The 20,139-nt window shown below is 45.1% G+C and overlaps 1 protein-coding gene across 2 annotated transcripts in view; it reads right to left on the bottom strand.

Moving 5' to 3' along the window:
* The window catches only part of DNAH3 (dynein axonemal heavy chain 3), a 212,967-nt gene that overhangs the window by 127,105 nt on the left and 65,723 nt on the right, over positions 1–20,139 (bottom strand). For both annotated transcript variants that reach the window (XM_077986427.1, XM_077986426.1), the window contains 5 exons: positions 18,720–18,931; positions 13,403–13,494; positions 7,250–7,364; positions 2,645–2,761; positions 1,354–1,533 (listed from right to left, as the gene is read on the bottom strand). In XM_077986427.1, coding sequence (XP_077842553.1) covers positions 1,354–1,533; positions 2,645–2,761; positions 7,250–7,364; positions 13,403–13,494; positions 18,720–18,931 — 716 coding nt within the window. The remainder of the gene's footprint in view (positions 1–1,353; positions 1,534–2,644; positions 2,762–7,249; positions 7,365–13,402; positions 13,495–18,719; positions 18,932–20,139) is intronic.

Here is a 20,139-nt window from a genome sequence, read left to right on the forward strand (position 1 = left end):
TCACTCTTCTGTATTCTAATAACTATTTGTATATTACTCTTTTTTTTTGGGTGTGGGGGACAGAGTCTCCCTCTGTTGCCCGGGCTAGAGTGCAGTGGCGCAATCTGGGCTCACTGCAACCTCCGCCTCCCAGGCTCAAGGGATCCTCCTGCCTCAGCCTCGGAATAGCCAGGATTACAGGTGCATGCCACCATACCCAGCTATTTTATATTTTTAGTAGAGACAGGGTTTCACTATGTTACCAAGACTGGTCTCCAGCTCCTGAGCTCAAGCGATCCACCTGCCTTGGCCTCCCAGAGTGCTGGAATTACAGGTGTGAGCAACCGCACTTAGCCAAGGCAGCAAATTCTATGAAGACAGAAATCATATTCTTGCCACCTTCAAGTATTTTCTGATTTCCAGTATAACACTTGGGTCATTGTAGGCACTGAATAAACATTTGTTAAATAACTGCGTAACCAAATGTGGATAATTGTTGGAATTCTAAAAGGATTCTCAAGCTATAAAAGTGTTATTACATTATCCTGCAACAAATAAAACCTCATAAGAAATGACAGTTAAATAATACAAACTGCCTATAGTTACTGCTTGGGAAGTGGGATTCCAAAAGGCTTCTACTTTCTATGTTATGTATTTGTATTTGCTTTTTTTTTTTTTTTTTAATTTTTTTTGAGACAGAATCTCGCTCTCCCAGCCTGGAGTGTAGTGGCACGATGCCAGCTCACTGCAACCGCCGCCTCCTGAGTTCAAGTGATCCTCCCACCTCAGCCCTCCAGGTAGCTGGGATTTCAGGCATGCACCACCATGCCTGGCTAATATATATATACACACACACACACACACACACGTATATATACACACACGTATATATACACACATATATATACGTATATATGTATATATACATACATATGTACATACATATATATACATATATACATGTATATATACACATATATACATACATATACATATATGTGTATATATACATGTATATATACACACACACATATATACATATATACATACACACACACACACATATATATATATTTTTGTATTTTTAGTAGAGATGGGATGTTTCACCATGTTGGCCAGGCTGTTCTGGCACTCCTGACCTCAAGTGATCCACCTGCCTTGGCCTCCCAAAGTGATGGGATTACAGGCACGAGCCACCGCACCACTCATATGTTTGCATTTTTAATAATAACTTTTGAAATTAGAAGAAGATACAAAAAGATTGATTTTCCAAAACTCCAGTTCATTTACAAGTTTCAAGGAGGGTGACTAGATGCATAATGAGGAAACATTTGTATTTCTGCTGGTAAGAGTTATTAGGGTATAAAAACTTACCGCTTGAGACATAAGTGATTTCCAGTAACTATCAACAATGCCAAATTTCCTCCCCTCTTCTGGCATCTGGGCTATGATGTCCTCTGAACTGAAGATTGGTTCCAGGTACAGCCAGGTGGCTTGGCATTTCAACCAGGCATCCAAATTGTCTTGTATGCGAATTAGCTTTTCTTCCCATTTCTGTGAATTTAGCAATTCATATCTGAATCATAAACCTGCCACTCTGCATCACAGGCCCATGGACCAAGCAAATGGATGGAGTCATGCATTTATTCATTCAGTCAGTCACTTGTTTAACAAATAATTATTGACGTCCCCCTGTTCTCTGGTCACTGCTCCAGGTGATGTGAACATAGCAATGAATGAAGCACACAAGAACTTTGCCCACTGTGGAGCTCACATTCTAGCAGAATAATTATAATAGTTATATACATAATCTGTGACAAGCAATGGTCTAGTGCTTTAAGTATATGGAACCAATTTAATCCCACAGCCTTACCAGGTAGATGTGATTACAAACCGCATTTTCCAGATGTAGAAACTGAAACACAACAGTTTAGTAATGTGCCCAAGGTCACATCCCTAATAAGGAGCAGAGCCAGAATTCAAACTCAGGTCATCTGGCTTCAGAGTTTGTGTCGTTAGCCCATGTCACTGCTACAAACAATGAGCACAGGAGGCCAAACCCCTACCTTCAGGTAGCTTACATTCTAGAGTACCATAGCTCATAAGATGCTTCCCAAATGCATGTGTATTTGGTGCATTCAAATCTCATCTTCTCTTTTGGCAGACAGTTGCAAAGGCTCAGCATGCCATATGCTTACTTGGATGGTTATTGCTTTCAGTCTTTTGTCATTAATTAATCAATGTATTTATTTTTGAGACGGAGTTTCACTCTTGTCGCCCAGGCTGGAGTGCAATGGTGCGATCTCGGCTCATTGCAACCTCCGCCTCCTGGGTTCAAGTGATTGTCCTGTCTCAGCCTCCCAAGAAGCTAGGATTATAGGCACCTGCCACCACGCCTGGCTAATTTTTGTATTTTTAGTAGAGACGGAGTTTCACCATGTTGGCCAGGTTGGTCTTGAACTCCTGACCTCAGGTGATCTGCCCACCTCGGCCTCCCAAAGTACTGGGGTTACAGGTGTAAGCCACTGTGTCATTTATTTATTTATTTTTTCCAATTAGGACAAGGCAACTTTCTTTGTTAACTGAACTTGAAAACCTTTCCCCTCCTCTGAGAAACGCAGGGCTAATGAAACATCTCAAAGCATTCAACTTCATTTCCTCTTACCCGGCATTCTGCTTCTATTGGTTTGACGAATGGGGAGCCACACATGGTCTGCGTCTTTATCACGTGATCATCGAGTAGCATTTGAATGTCATCAATTGCACACAAGATGCTTGTATCCTGTAAACAAAGACGCCCCACCTTGTCAAAATTGTGAAACCTCCCCATTTTTCTTTTCCTTTTTAAAAAATATATTTATTAGAGACAAGGTCTCTTCACCCAGGCCTGAGTGCAATGGCTCGATCCTAGCTCACTGCAGCCTCAAACTCCTGGGCTTAAGGGATCCTCCTGCCTCAGCCTCCCAAGTAGGTAGGACTACAGGCATATGCCACCATGCCTGTATTTTTTGTTGTTGTTGTTAAGACAGAGTTTCACTCCTATTGCCTGGGCTGGAGGGCAGCAGCGGAATCTCAGCTCAGTGCAACGCCCACCTCCTGGGTTCAAGTGATTCTCCTTCCTCAGCCTCCCGAATAGCTGGGATTATAGGCAAATGCCACCACACCCAGTTAATTTTGTGTTTTTAGTAGAGACAGGGTTTCACTATGTTGGCCAGGCTGGTCTCAAACTCCTGACCTCAGGTGATCTACCCGCCTCGGCCTCCCAAAGTGCTGGGATTACAGGCATGAGCCACTGTGCCCAGCTTGGATTTTTTTTTAAGAGATGGGGTCTCACTGTTGCCCAGGCTGGTCTCGAACTCCTGGCCTCAAGCGATCCTCTTGCCTCAGCCTCCCAAAGTGTTGGGATTACAGGCTTGAGCCACTGCATCCAGCCACCTCCCCATTTTTCATGCTGATCCCTTAGGACCTCACAGCTCAGAACTCCACTCTCATGGGGTAGGAATCTATGTCTTGCAGGGGATAGGACTTCTACTTTCTTCCTTGAAAATGTTATTAAAGATATTTAGGCTGGACAAGGTGGCTCATGCCCGTAATCTCAGCACTTTGGGAGGCTGAGGTAGGAGGATTGCTTGAGCCCAGGAATTCAAGACCAGCCTGGGCAACATAGCAAGACCCCATCTCTAAAAAATTTTTTTAAAAGACATTTATTGTCCACCCCCTTTGCAGAAGTCAAATACAGTCTAATCCAAGACTCACAGATAGAATTTGCTGGGGAGGAAGATTTCTGCCCCTTTCCCTGTGTTCCTGCTTCTCCACTTGCTTTCCTGGCTCTCCTTTCCCTCCGGTAGGAAGATCAGCTGCTAATCTGACTAGTTAGGCCGAGACCTGCGGTTTCCACCCTGTGAACTGAAGTGCCCTGGGGCACCGCAGCCAACTCAAAGTAAATGACTGTGGTTATTTAAAAATAAAATACAACCATTATTTTTTCTTTTAATGTAGGTGTATTTTTTTCAAACGGTGGCTGAGTTGTTAGAGCATAAATCCTTATTAAATTGTTTGGACCTAATTACTGCATAAACAAAGCTATTAGGTATTTCTTTTGGCCTAAGGGCACTGTGAAAAAAGCACTTAGACACAAAGGCATTGTGAACCAATAAAGTTTGGGGACCTCTGTTTCATTTATTTATTTATTTATTTATTTATTTATTTATTTATTTATTTATTTATTTTTGAGACAGTCTTGCTCTGTCGCCTCGGCTGGAGTGCAGTGGCATGATCTCAGCTTACTGCAACCTCCGCCTCCCGAATTCAATTGATTCTCCTGCCTCAGCTGCCCGAGTAGCTGGGATTTCAGGCAAGCACCACCACCCTGGGCTAATTTTTATACTTTTAGCAAAGATGGGGTTTCACCACCTTGGCAAGGTTAGTCTCAAACTCCTGACCTCAAGTGATCTGCCTGCCTCAGCCTCCCAAAATGCTGGGATTACAAGCATGATAGGTGTGAGCCACCATGCCTGGCTTGTTTTATACATTTATTGGGTCTTTTCTGAGACAGGGTCTCCGTCACCCAGGCTGGAGTGTAATGTGTAATGCTGCAATCATAGCTTACTGCAGCCTCAAATTCCTGGGCTCAAGCAATCTCCCTGCCTCAGCTTCTCAAATAGCTTCCCAAGTAGCTGGCGCACATCACCATACTCAGCTAATTTTTTTTTTTTTTTTTGTAGAGATGGGGTGTTGCTATGTTACCCAGGCTGTTCTCGAGCTCCTGGGCTCAAGTGATCCTCTCACTTGTACCTGCCAAAGTCCTGGGATTGTAGGTGTGAGCTACGAAGCCTGACCAAGTGGTCCTGTTTTACTAGTAGGTAAAGTCTAAGGTGTGCCTTAAAGGCCAGGCCCTGTGGTTGGCACTTTTTCTCCTGGGCCATTGTGGCAAGCAAGCTGACAAGGGTCTGACCCCTGGGGCAGGTTTGGTCTTTCTCGCTCTGTTCTCACTTCTTTCAAGTCTAATCTAGGAGGCTAAATTGGGCCTGGCATGTATTCTCTTATCTATGTTTTACCAGTAGCTCAGCACTGGGAGGTGTGCTGGGCTATTAATAAAGTGGTTTCTTGATCCCCATTTAGCTACTGATCCTTGCCTATAGTTACTTTAGGCAAAAACTCTGCAGACTGGCCAGGTATAAGTGAACTGTTCCCCAGGTTCCTAGCTTACACTCCTCTTGTCACCCCAACAGCCTCTACAGCAGTGTCTAATCCAAGCTGATCATGTAGCCACGCTTCTGAGACCCATGGTGGCTGGGTCACCCTTGCTGGGAGAGGCTCAGTAATGAGGCCCTGTGCCCTCAGCTCTCTTCCCTCTCATCGGCTCATGTATAGTTCTGTTGGGGCTCAGAACACCACAATACCCCGAAGCATTGCACCTTGATTTGCCGAGTATTTTGCACTGAAGGACATTGGAAGGCCTTGGAAGCAAGATCTTTCTGTCCATCTTTTTCTTCCTTTCTCCTGCTCCTTTATCTTTCCCCTAAGGCAGTCCATAGAAACTAAACTCCTCTTTCCCGAAGGAAGCCATAAAACCCAGAAATATTACTCTGACCAAGACAGCAGGCCATAAAGAAATTCTCTGAGCAACCTTGTCCCATAGCGGGTCACAAGATCCTTGTTCCTGAGGGGTCTTGCCCTATGCCTCGGAGGAAGGACTGCTACACAGAAAGACCAAGAAGAATCTGAACAGGCAGGTCTCGCTAGGCTTCCACCCAGTCTAGACCATTATACCACACTCTTTTGTTCAATTTCATTTCCATACAGCTGTCCATTCTTCATCAAACCTAAGCCCAAAAATACAGTTTTCCTTGGGTCTTCAGTTTTGAGGGTTCAAATGTCATGTAAAACTTTGAATAAATAAAATTTTAATGCTTTTATCTTGTTAATCTGTCTTTATATTTATAGGAGTATTGGCCATGAATGACCTTCATGCTAGGTGAAGAAAGGGATCACATCTTTTTATCCCTACAGCTCTTTTAAGCTGAATAGGGAAAGAAGTCACAAGTAGATAATATGCAGCCTGGGGGAGGAGGGAGGCTTGGGAGCTTTTGGTTCTCAATCCACATTGCACATGAGAAAAACCAGGGGTGCCTTAAAAATACAGATGCCTAGGCATTCTGGGAGGGGAGGAGCCAGGAAGAATCCATTGGGAGATTTTAAAGCATCCCAGATGATTCTACAATGCAAGTTTGGAAGCGCTGCTTTAAGAATCAATGGTTGGGCCTGACATGGTGACTCACGCCTGTAATCCCAGCACTTTGGGAGGCCGAGGCAGGCGGATCACTTGAGGTCAGGGGTTCAAGACCAGCCTGGCCAACATGGTGAAACCCCATCTCTACTGAAAATACAAAAATTAGCTGGGTGTGGTGGCAGGCACCCATAATCCCAGCTACTCAGGAGGCTGAGGTATGAGAATCGCTTGAGCCCGGGAGGCAGAGGTTGCAGCGAGCTGAGATCACACAGTTGCATTCCAGCTTGGGTGACAGAGCGCGACTCCATCTCAAAAAAAAAAAAGAACCAATGGTCTGCAGGATGTGTGTATCAACCTATTGCCTCCATGATTTATAGCTCCCCCAGAGCTGCAGTTCTCATCCCTACCTCACACTCTATCCCCAAAGCAAGCCAGACCCTAAAGACAGCTGAGCAAACGCTTCAGGGGTATGCACCTTCGCATGCACTGTACAAACTCCTGTGTTTTCTACAAGTGCAAGTGAAAAGAAAGAAACCTACACCCTTACTATTCAAAATTGATCAATATTATCTGGGAGCTTGTTAGAGCTGCAGAATCTTAGGTCCCATCCTGGACCTGCTGAATCAGAACCGGCATTTCAACAAGATCTCCGGTGATTCCTGCAAGCATCGACATCTGAGAAACACTAGTCATTGTCTGCTGCTGTGCTTCTGAGGGGACTGGGAAGCTTTGGAATGGTGTGCAAGCCTGCACCTTCACTGGGAGGTGCTGATTTAGGAGGCTTGCTTGGTTCTTTTGCACTGAGAAAACTTCTTGCTCTGAATCAAAAGGCCTTTCTGATTTGAAGAATGCGTTTCTTTGGTGGTGCTGAGAGGAAAGATGAGCAACACAGAAAGGCAGACAGGAGGAAACAATCAAGACGTGAGCGATTATTCCTCTGTGAGTTCTGTCGCCGTTCTGAATGAATCGTTTCTGTAATCTACTGCATAACAAATGGGGCTGCTTTCAAGTGGGGGCTGCAGTTGGAGTGAGACTCACAGTGTCCCTGTATTTCACGAAGCTGAATGTCACGTTAACCCAATCTAACTTCATTTTATCCAAGTTTTTCTCCAGAGAGTATTCCTTGCTGGCGGCTGCACCAATGGGCTCCAATCTAAAGAGAGAACACAGCAACAGCAACATCAACAGGAGGCAGAGAAGACACATCAAAGGAGAAACTTCAGGCCAGGCGTGGTGGCTCATGCCTGTAGTCCCAGCACTTTGGGAGGCCAAGGAGGGAGGATTACTTGAGGTCAGGAGTTTGAGACCATTCTGGGCAACATAGCAAAACACCATCTCCACTAAAAACACAAAAATTAGCCAGGTGTGGTATGTGCCTGTAGTCCCAGCTACTCAGGAGGCCGAGATGGGAGGATCGCCTGAGCCTGGGAGGTAGAGGTTGCAGTGAGCCGCGATCGTGATTGCACCACTGTACTCCACTCTGGAAAACAGAGTAAAACTCTGTCTCAAAAAAAAAAAAAAAAAAATAGAGGAGGAATTTCAGCTCAGTCTTAGGAGAATCTCCAAAAGCCCTTAATTTGACCAAAAAGTTTACTATCCTGCTCTAAGATCTGCCAGCTACCGCCAGTGTTTTGCAGGGTTTCTCACCCTTGGCACCTCTGACATTTTTGGGCCATGTTATGGGTTAAATATTGTCTCCCCAAAAATTCATATATTGAAATTCTAACCCCTAATATCTCGGAATGTAACTCTATTTGGAGAAAGGATCTTTAAAGAGGTAATTAAATTAAAATAAGTCATGAGGGTGGGCCCTAATCCATTATAATTCGTGGCCTTATAAGAAGAGATTAGGACCCAGACACACAGAGGGAAGACCATGACAATTCATAGGGGAAGACAGCCATCTGCAAGCCAAGGAGAGAGGCCTCAGAAGGAACCAACTCTGTCTACATCTTGGCCTTGGACTTTAAGCCTCCAGAATTATGAGACAATAAATTTCTGTGGTGTAAGCCACTCAGTCTGTGGTATGTTGTAAGAGCAGCCTGTTCAACAAAAATTACGGTAGGTCACTATTCTGAACTGAGCTCCTGCACTAGACCCCAGCAGACCAGATGAAACCAAAATGGAGTCACTCACGCTAAATGGCATGTAATCAAACTGAATCTTTGAGGAAGGAGATAGATCCCAGAACAGGACAGTTTTTCCTGAAAACAGGAGATTCCAGTCTACCTGAGTCAGAGAATAAGGAAGTTCCCTCTGCTTGAACCCTTATAAAAAAATAACCTGACGTTAATTAATCTTTTTTTTTTTCGTATTGTTCTGTTTCCTTATAAAACTTACCATTGTGCTACTGCCCAGTGGGAACTCTCATTCTGTTTTGGAAAACAGAGGCTGCCCTGATTCATGAATCTTGATTAAAAGCCAATTAGACTATAACTAAATTTATTGCTTTGTCTTTTGAAGAGCCCTGGCAAACTGACATAGGCTGAATAATTGTCATGGGGAGCTGTACCATACCTTCTAGGGTGTTTAGCAGCATCCCCGGTCTCTACCCACTAGACGCCAGCAGCAGACTCCCCAGCCCTGTCCCCATCTTTTGCCAGTTGTGACAACCAAAAATATCTCCAGATATTTCCAAGCGTCCCTTAGGGGTGGGAAATGGCCCCCAGTTGAGAACCACTGTTGTAAGGTCACTAAAATAAGACCTCTTCTTTCCATCTTTGTTTATGCCTAATTTGCCCATATTCTGATTTCTTTTTTTTTTTTTTTTTCCCCAGATGGAGTCTCATTGCGATGCCCAGGCTGGTGTGCAGTGGTGCGATCTTGGCTCACTGCAACCTCTGCCTCCCGGATTCAAGCGATTCTCCTGCCTCAGCCTCTCGAGCAGCTGGGATTACAGGTGCCCCCCCACCATACCTGGCTAATTTTTGTATTTTTAGTAGAGACGGGGTTTCACCATATTGGCCAGGCTGGTCTTGAACTCCTGACCGCGAGCGATCCGCCCGCCTCGGCCTCCCAAAGTGCTGTTATTACAGGCGTGAGCCACCGTGCCCAGCCAGTATTCTGATTTCTTATTCAGATTTTGAACCTCTGTTAATTTATGTGATGGGTCTTGCTCCACTTCCCATCCCTTCCCCTTTCAAAAACACCTACTGTTTTCCTGATACTGGGTCCACCCGTCCATGGCCTCTCTGTTCTACAGAAAGGGGCATAGAGGGAGAGAGAGAAGGGGCTAACAAATTCCTTTCTTCTTGTGTCCACATGGAGATCTGGGTCCTAAAACCCAGGTGTGGCAAAGAATTGGAAAGCCAAGTTCTTGGAAGTGGAAAAAGGGACTGTTCTCTCTGCCTCAGCCCTGTCTTTCATTGTATCCTTCAGTGTAGAAGAGACCATCTGATATTTACTCATAGGTCAGGAAACCAACACTCAGAGGAAGCAAGTGACGTCTCCAAAATCACACAGCCAGGGAGTCCTGGAACTGGGTATTGACACCAAATCCCCCTAATTGGACTCCTACCCTAATGTTTCTTCTTCCACCCTTATAATGTGCCTTCTCCCTTCTCTTTCTTAGAAAGAGCAATAGAACTAGGCCAGGCATGGTGGCTCACTCCTCTAATCCCAGCACTATGGGAAGCCAAGGCGGGTGAATCACCTGAGGTCAGGGGTTTGAGACCAGCCTGACCAACATGGTGAAACCCCGTCTCTACTAAAAATACAAAATTAGCCTGGTGTGGTGGCACATGCCTGTAATCCCAGCTACTTGGGAGGCTGAGGCAGGAAAATTGCTTGAACCTGGGAGGCAAAGGTTGCATTGAGCCAAGATCATGCCATTGCACTCCAGCCTGGGCAACAAGAGTAAAATTCCATCTAAAAAAAAAAAGAGTAACAGAACTAACAGAACTGTTCACATGTGTTCAATTAAATAGGACCAATTAAATAGAGCTGAGAACCCTCATTTAGCCTCGAGAAGGGAGGAAGATTAGGGGCAGAAAATTACAAACAAGGACTGATCAGGACCTCAGCAGTGTGGTCATTGACTTAAATATGGCCTATGAGAGGCGACCAAAATGAGTGTGCTTATTGGGAATAATTAATAAAGGCAGGTGCCAGCCCAGATGAGTATGAGACAAGCAGTCACAAGGCCCAGCCTCCAGCGCTCACTGGCTATGTGGCTGTGGCCAAGTCTCTCGACAGGCCTCAGGTCCCCATATGCCTGTATCACAGGCTTTTGGGTTCAATTAAATAAGACCAAATGCTGGCACCAGGCCTCATGAATTACCCTAGATTATGACTTAGAATGCAAATGATTGCACAGATGAGGGATTAATCAGTTTGGGAATTCATGAAATATATCAAGAGTTGACCTCACCCAAAATGTGCTGGAGAAGTGCATTAACTATAAGCTGTGATGAAGCTGCATTAACTATGGTGTGGGTGGAATACATGCGATATCACACCTCCCTAAACGGTGGTGGCTGAGTCTCCAGACATGGAATCAGTTCAGGTGACATGCCTTTTCTCCTAATCCTAACTCTAATCTGTTTCTCATGTTACAAATGGAACCACAGAAGTAAACAACTTAGCCAAGTGCTTCCACTTCTGAATTGGTCACAGTTGAACATGTATGCGTGGAAAGTATAAGAACAGCTGTATGTTTTTTTGTTCACTCGCTGTCTCCGGAGAGGGATTTACTTTTTTGGCGGTGAAGGGTCATGGTTAAGGCCCGCCTGGTAATGGAAGCCTGCTTATGTTCAAATCTTGATTCTTTCCTAAGTGAAATGTTCGTTATTTCAGTTGCTAGCTGTGATCAACAGCTAATAATCTGAAGTCTATTTCCTCATCTGTAAAATGAGAATAATATTAGGACTGTAGGACCTAGGACACTAGGTTTTTGTGATGGATAAATGTGTTAAGGTCGGGCGTGGTGGCTCACGCCTGTAATCCCAGCACTTTGGCAGGCCAAGGCAGATGGATCACCTGAGATCAGGAGTTCAAGACCAGCCTGGCCAACATGATGAAACCCCATCTCTACAAAAATGCAAAAAGTAGCCAGGCATGATGGCAGGTGCCTGTAATCCCAGCCACTTGGGAGGTTGAGGCAGAAGAATTGCTTGAACCCAGGCGGTGGAGGTTGCAGTGAGCCGAGATTGCACCATTACACTCCAGCCTGGGAGACAGAGTGACACTCTGTCTCAAAAGATAAAAAATAAATAAATAAATAAAAAGGGTTAAGGTATACAAAATGCTGAGTGCAGCATAAGCGTTGAATAGCTAGTGTCTCTTGGAAAAATCTTATTGGGGGAAAGTGAGGCCCTTTGGCCAAAAAAACCTAAGGGTTTTTATCCTAAGCCTGATAAAAACGTATGCTTCTCTAGGCCTGCTCCTTAATAAGGAAGATAGCGGTGGTATTGCAGAGGCATCAAAGTATTTAGGTGACAGAGAGATTCAAGAGCTGGGAAATGCCTTAAATTAGACCTGCTCTGGTGCAGTATGAGTGGGGAATTCTCAGCCTTTCATGTATCAGAATCACCTGGAGCAGTGCTGTCCATTAGAAATATAAAGTGAGCCACATATATAATTTTAAAGTTTCTCGCCTGTAATCACAGCACTTTGGGAGGCTGAGGTGGGTAGATCACCTGCGGTCAGGAGTTCAAGACCAGCCTGGCCAACATGGGAAACCCCATTTCTACCGAAAATACAAAAATTAACCAGGCGTGATGGCGGGAGGGAGCCTGTAATCCCAGCTACTTGGGAGGCTGAGGCAGGAGAATCGCTTGAACATGGGAAGCGGAGGTTGCAGTGAGCTGAGATTGCGCCATTGCACTCTGGCCTGGGTGACAGAGTGAGACTCCGTCTCCAAAATAAAATAAAATAAAATAAAGTTTCTAGTAGCCACATTTAAAAAATATTAAAAGATATAGGTGAAATTAGTTCCAATAATGTACTTGATTCAATATATCCAAAATATTATCATTTCAATATTAATCGATATTAAAAATTGTTAGGTATTTTGCATTCCTTTTTCTTGTAGTATGTCTTCGAAATCAAGCCTGTATTTTATACTTACAGCACATCTAATTCAGACTAGCTGCACTGTAGGGGCTCAGTGGCCACACATGGCCAGTGCATGCTGCTTTGGACAGTGCTGACCTGGAGGATTTGTTAAAATGCAGATTGCAGGGCCCATCCACAGAATTTGATTATGTGGGTTGGGTGGGCCCTGAAAACGTGCCTTCTAGCTAGTTCCTAGCTGATGCTGATGCAGCGGGTCTGGGTGCCACACCTGCCTAACAGGGTCTCCAGTCCAGGCAATGTAACATCTCCCCACCCATCACCCTGAAGGAGGTGTGGAAAAGCAAGCAGGGTCCTGAGAAGCTCTGTTCTAGAAATAGCATTCAAATAGCAAAATTCTCACACACACAAACTCCAGGGGAATTCGGAGAAGGGAAGAAAGCAAGAGAAGAGACCTTTTTTTTTTTTTTTTTTAGTTAAGATAGAGTCTCACTCTGTCGCCCAGGCTGGAGTGCAATGGCACTATCTTGGCTCACTGCAACCTCTGCCTCCTGGGTCCAAGCCATCCTCTGGCCTTAGCTTCCTGAGTAGCTGGGACTACAGGTGTGTGCCACCGTGCCTGGCTAACTTTTGTATTTTTAGTAGAAATGGGTGTTTCACCATGTTGGCCAGGCTGGTCTTGAACTCCTGACCTCAACTGATCTGCCTGCCTTGGCCCCCCAGAGTGCTGAAATTACAGGCATGAGCCACGATGCCCAGGCGAGAACAGACTTTTTCTTGTAACAGGTTTCATACAGTCTTAAAGCTCAGAGAGCGTTATTGCTTTGTTTGTTTAAAGAAGAGGAAACTGAGGTACAGAAAGGTTGAATGGTTTTGCCCCCAATCACTGAGAGCTGGGCTTGAAGCTCAGGTTCAAAAAACATTAAAAAAAAAAATTCCCTTTGAAATAAAATCCATGACTCAATTTTCTAGTCATAACCCATCAGCAGTTCTGCAGCTAAAAATAGAAGCTTCACCAATACGAGTTGAGAGTTGGAGGTAATTAAGTAGCCTTAAGCCACCCTATGCCACAAGGAAAAAAATAAAATAAACAGCCTTATATGGGGCCAATCAGATCACTGTGGGAACTTACAGATCCTTTGACCAAAACCCTTCCTGAAGGAGGGGATAAGCCCTTACTTTTCAACGAATTTGCCGAATCCAAATTCGAGCATATTTGAGAGGCAGGTCGTTTCGGTGGGCTTTATCTCATAGCCGACAATCTCACTGATCTGCAAAGAAAAGAGGAAAGCAAGTGTTTATTGTTCAAGGCAGTGCTGTCCGTAGAACCTTCTGTGATGATGGAGATGTTTTTTTTTTCTGCACTGCTCAGCACAATAGCCACAAGCGGCAGGTGGCTGTTGAGCACCGGAGATGTGGCTAGTGTGACTGAGGAACTTATTTTTAAATTAAATTAAAAAATATTTTTGAGACAGAGTCTCACCCTGTCTCCCAAGCTGGAGTGCAATAGTGCCATCATAGCTCACTGCTGCTTTGACCTCCCAGGCCCAAGCAATCCTCCCATCTCAGCCTCCCCAGTAGCTGGGGCCACAGGCACACATCGCCATGCCTGGCTAATTTTTAAATTTATTGTAGAGATAGGGTCTTGCTGTGTTGCTCAGAGTGGTCTCAAATTCCTGGCCTCAAGTGACCCTCCCACCTCAGCCTCCCAAAGTAGTCGTATTACAGGAGTGAGCCACCACACCCAGCTGATTTTAATTAGACAGGGTCTTGCTCTGTTGTGCAGGCTGAAAAGCAGTGGTGTGATCGTGACTCACTGCAGCCTTGATCTCCCAGGCTCAAGTGGTCCTCCTGCCTCGACCTCCTGAGCAGCTGGGACCACCAGCATACAGCACCATGCCTGGCTAATTTTTTTCTTTTTTAAAATTGTTTTGTAGAGATGGGGTCTCACTATGGTTTCCAGGCTGGTCTTGAACTGCTGGCCTCAAGCTATCCTCCCACCTTGATCTCCCAAAATGCTGGGATTACAGGTGTGAGCTATCATGCCCAGACCCTTTTACCTTTTAAAATGTGGCTACTAGAAACTTTAAAATTATTGGCTGGGTGCAGTGGCTCACTCCTGTAATCCCAGCACTTTGGGAGGCTGAGGCAGGCGGATCACATGAGATCAGGAGTTCAAGACCAGCCTGTCAAACATGGTGGAACTCTGTGTCTTCTAAAAATACAAAAACTAGCTGGGCATGGTGGCGGGTGCCTGCAATCCCAGCTACTTGGGAGGCTGAGGCAAAAGAACAGCTTGAACCTGGGAGGCAGAGGCAGGAATCAGCCAAGATCACACCACTGCACTCCAGCCTGGGCAACAGAGTGAGACTCCATCTCAAAAAAAAAAAAAAAAAATTACACAAATGGCTCACGTTATATTTCTACTACTCACAGAGGGCCAGTTTTGGCATCTGTCAGTGCAGTTTCTCCCTAAGATCAAATGTTACCTTGTTCCATCTTTTTTTTTTTTTTTCTTTAACAGTTAAATTTTTATTATTTTTAAAATTTTTCTTTTTCCATACTTTTTTATTTTTTTGAGACAGAGTCTTGCTCTGTTGCCCAGGTTGGAGTGCAATGGCGCAATCTTGGCTCACTGCAACCTCCGTCTCCTGGGTCCAATGATTTTCCTGCCTCAGCCTCCCAAGTAGCTGGGATTACAGGCGCACACCACCACACCCGGCTAATTTTTGAATTTTTAGTAGAAATGGGGTTTCACTATGTTGGCCAGACTGGTCTCAAACTCCTGGCCTCAGGTGATGTGTCTGCCTCAGCCTCCCAAACCGTTGGGATTACAGGCCTGAGCCACCGTGCCTGGCCAGACCAGGAGACTTTTTTAGACAGACAAAGCACAAAAGCAAGGAACCCAGAAGTAGTTACCGTTGAAATAACGGTCTTGGAAGACCAACAGTGTTATAGGCACATGATGAAAAAATAACCAAAATAACACTAATTGCAAACAGGACATCAGAAATGTACCTTAGTGTGGTGATCCAAAAAGCCTTTTAGATCTGTGGCTTCCATTTTGCTTTAAACCGCAGTAGCGACCCCTTTGCTGTTATCTATAAAGTCTGTGCCCCAAACATAAGGCTCCAACTTTTTCTGCCTATGTCTGTAAATGACCAGAACCCCCAGCCTGGCTTCAGAAGACCCAGCTTCTAGACTTGACTGCTACGGGTGGTTCATCCTTCAGATCCCCCTGCCAGAGCCGGCATCCATGGCAGTGGATCTCCTAAGTTAGGCATCAGGGCAGAGAATGACATCCCCAGGTGTGGGGCTCTCCCCAGGGTGGCCTGTGGTGTGACCTATATACACTGTAGGGAGGAATGGGCTCTGCATAGGGGCAGCCCGGAGAGTATCTGGGGGCCTTTGTCCTTTCTGAACTTGCCTCTTAACTGCTCAGCCCACCGGGCTTTCATTTAGGTGCTCACTCCTTGGGAGCCACTGTCCTGGGGCCTAGCTCCCTGGCCCCTCTCACTGTGGTTTACTGCCCCCTACTGCCTGCTCCCTTCCTCTGACCGGAACTTTTTTGCCTTCTTGACTTCCAGGCTGAGTCAAATAGCATAGAAAAATTCCAACCCCCTTCCCCACCACCAACTAGCCATCTGACAACTCATCTCTCCAAGTCTCAGTTTTCCTATCCGTGAAATGGAGATGATAATAATCTCCACTTCAAAGGCTGGTTTTAAGGATGAAATGTGAGAATCCAAATAAAGTATGCAACACTGAACCCAGCACCATAGCTGGTACTCAGTACATTTTCAATATTATCATTATTATTATTTTATTATCATTGTAAGAAATATTTTTCCAATCATTTAAGTGGCCCATAAATGAGAATTATGAATGTCTAGGAATGGTTAGAATGTCTTTATTTATTTATTTATTTATTTATTTATTTATTTATTTATTGAGACAGGGTCTTGCTCTGTCGCTCAGGCGGGACTGCAGTGGCACAATCACAGCTCACTGCAGACTCAACCTCCCAGGCTCAAGTGATCCTCCCACCTTAGCCTCCTTAGTAGCTGGGACTACAGGCATGCTGCCACCATGCCTGGCTAATTTTTTTGTATTTCTTGATGGGGGTTTTGCAGTGTTGCCCGGGCTGGTTCTCAGACTCCTGGGCTCAAGCAACCCACTTGCCTCAGCCTCTCAAAGTCCTGGGATTACAGGTGTGAGCCACCGCACCTGGCTGGAATTTTTTAAATTTAAATTTAATTTTAAATTAATTAATTTTTTAAATAGACGGGGTCACACTACATTGCCCAGGTTGGCCTCAAGCTCCTGGCCTCAAGTGATCCTCCTGCCTCGGCCTCCTAAAGTGCTGAGATTAGTGGCATGATAAGCTACCACGCTTGGCCTGGGTGGGATTTTTTGAGTGCCCACGTACGAGAATAGCATCATAGAGGAAGCACCAGGCGGAGCAGATGGCTTTCCCAGCCCTGCGGCATGTTCTCCAAACGCCATCGACAAAGACACTCTTGATAGTGCCATCTCATAGAGAAACCTGGCACTACCAGAGGCTACTGCCCCACCTAAGCTCCCTAACCCCCCCTTATCCCCCGATGCAGGTCAAAGTCCTAGTTAGGCTGGGTCCTAGGCTGGGTCCGTAGGGAAAGGCACCCCATGATCACCAACTGACAGCAACTCCCACTCTGCAGATCCCTCTGCTGGGGCGTTTTGAAACCAGAAGTCATGACCAGGCACCGTGGCTCACGCCTGTAATCCCAGCACTTTAGGAGGCCAAGGCAGGAGTATCACTTGAGGCCAGGAGTTCGAGACCAGCCTGGGCAACATAGTGAGACCCTCCCCCCATCTCTATTTTAAAAATTAATTAATTAAAATTACAATTAAAAAATATCCCAGCCAGGCACAGTGGCTCATCCCTATAATCCCAGCACTTTGGGAGGTTGAGGCGGGTGGATCACCTGAGGTCAGGAGTTCAAGACCAGCCTGGCCAACATGGTGAAATCTCATCTCTAGTAAAAATACAGAAATTAGCAGGGCGTGGTGGCACGTGCCTGCAGTCCCAGCTACTCATGAGACTGAGGCAGGAGAATTGCTTGAATGCAGTGAGCTGATATCACGTCACTGCACTCCAGCCTGGGGGACACAGTGAGATTCCATCTCAAAAAAAAAAAAAAAAAGGAAAGAAAAAACCGAAGTCTACTCAGACAGCCTGTCCCTTCTCTGTACAGCACTCCACCCTTTGCTTAGGTCTCAAGTCTCAAGACTTTTTGGGCAACTGAAAGTAGCTCCTCCCTACAAAAAACCCTGACTCTCTCATGTATTAAGAGAGTCTTCCTCTGTCTTCCTAGGGAGAGCAAAGTGCTCCTTGTCACTGTGTTGTCACTGGGTCCTTTCAGAGAGAATTTCCTCAGTCTTATATGTGGCTTTTTTTTCCCCGTTTCCCAGGCTGGAGTGCAGTGACACGATGACAGCTCAATGCAGTCTTGACATCCCTGGCCCAAGCAATCCTCTCACCTCAGCTTCCCAAGTAGCTGGGACCACAAATGTACACCATCACGCTTAGCTAATTAATTAATTAATTAGGGAGAGATGGGGGTCTCACTATGTTGCCCAGGCTGGGCTCAAACTATCCTCCTGCCTCAGCTTCTCAAAGTGTTGGGATTGTGGTCTTGAGCCACCATGCCTGGTCTTGAATGTGGTTCTGAGAGGGGGAATTATAGGCCAAGTCAGAGAAGAATCTGCCCAAAGAAAGACATTTTCACTTCCAATTCCACACAGAGTGACTCTCTGGTAGAGGATGTTTCAAGGCCATTGCTAGCCCTTGGATGTGACGATTATTTTAGAAACACAGTGAGTTTTCTTTTTTCTGCTTAGTGTTCACACCACGCTTATCACCCTCACACTTGGTTCCTTATAAAAATCCCAGCTATTTTTAAGGAGAAATTTATTATTCTAATTTGTAGCCCCAAAGGGCTAAGAGAAGAGTGCAAAATTATTTCTGAACCTGTTTGACAATGAAATGCCACACCAAAGTCATCCTAAGTGGGAATCATCTGGTATTATCAGCAACCCCCAGGGAGGGATGTGACTTTCTTTTTTGTGCATCCTAGGTCAAGGAGCAAATCAAGATCCTCTCACTGTATTGAACATCCTTGTTGCACCTCGGAGGCTCTTGGCCTCCAAAAGCCCATCTGCTTAGGAAGCAGGAAGCAGGAAGGAGACCCTTTGTGACCATTGGCTGGAACAACACTCAGTGAACCACAAGCAATGGGGGTTCCAAGGAAAGGGCCAACCTGTTCAGGGGGCAGGGAGTTCATTCTCTTCCTTCAGAAGGCTTGCCATTCTCATTTGCTATCCCTTTGCCCTTAAGTAGATTATCCTTTCAGAAAGGAGAAGCTTGACCTAGTAATATTTCCTGCCTTCCCAAGGACAGCCAGGGCCAGGCCTGGGTTGGGCTGCTTGGGGGCGGGCAGTGATTGATAGAAACCTGCTGCCAGTGCCGGTCTTTCATTCCTGGGTTGCAGGAAATACTGAGGATGGGAATGTACTGCTTGAACTTATCGATCTTGATCTTCAAATTCTCTGCTAAGCGCCTGGGTGCAGGCACATCAGATAAGGTCTTGACCAGTTTATACGTTGTCCTCCACATATTCCCTATCTCCTCTGCAATTTGCTCAGCATTCAGTAAGAAGAGGGGTCCTGAAAGAGAAGAGTGAGGGAAGGGTCAGACCATCATGTGGATGTTAGTCATGCATACCTTTAATTCCCTGAACTTAGAGCTGTGCCTCCTGTCGTTTAGAGACTGGAACACATATAGGCTTTGAGGATCTGAAACCTGCACTTAGCCAGTGGAACCTTTGGTATGATATAGGACTTTTCTAAGCCTCAACAGTAACTCCTGTGACACACGGGTAATAATGGATACCCTGGAGGGTGACTGTGGAAATTCAGTGAGATAATATATAGTGGCTAACATAATGCCTGGCACATAATGGATGCACAATTAGCATATCAATAGTTTTTTGTTTTGTTTTGTTTTGTTTTTGGCCAGTTGCAGTGGCTTACACTTGTAATCCCAGCATTTGGGGAGGCCAAGGTGGGAGGACTGCTTGAGCCTAGGAGTTTGAGACCAGGCTGGGCAACATAGTAAGACCCTGTCTCTACAAAAATAAGAAGAAAAATAAAAAATAAAAAAAAAATTGTTATTGCTTTTAGAAGCTGTTATAATAGTAATAAAAAGTGCTTCACAAAAGCCGTGAAATATTAAACACTGGGGAAAGGTGAATGGAGATATGAGAGGTCTCCATTTTGTTCCGGCAATTTTTATGTAAGTTTGAAATTATTTTAAAAACAGGGCACGGCACAGTAGCTCACATCTATAACCCCAGTACTTTGGGAGGCTGAGGCAGGCAGATTGCTTGAGGTCAGGAGTTCAAGATCAGCCTGGGCAACATGATTAAACCTCATTTCTACTGAAAATGCAAAAAATTAGCCAGGCGTGGTGGCACACTCTGTAGTCCCACCTATTTGGAAGGCTGGGGTGGAAGGATCATGTGAGCCCAGGAGGTGGAGGTTGCAGTGAGCCAGGATAGTGCCACTGCCCTCCAGCCTCAACAGAGTGAGACTCTGTCAAAAAATACATATATTTTAAAAACAAAGAGTAACACCTCATTGTTTAAACTTGCTCCAAAACACTAATTTCCTTCCCCTTCCTTTATTTTGCTAAGAACCTTTAGCATTTGGGTTTCATACCTGGCCAAGACCTTTCCATGCTACTGCCCCTGCTTGGATATTTCAAATTGGTATTAACTCTTGCTATGTGATGTTGCTAACTTACTCAAAGACACTTTTCTTTCAGGAGTGCTGAAACTAAATATAACTTCATTAATTTCACATGCTTCATCAAC

Source organism: Macaca mulatta, chromosome 20, assembly GCF_049350105.2.
Source record: "Macaca mulatta isolate MMU2019108-1 chromosome 20, T2T-MMU8v2.0, whole genome shotgun sequence".
Lineage (NCBI taxonomy): Eukaryota > Metazoa > Chordata > Mammalia > Primates > Cercopithecidae > Macaca > Macaca mulatta.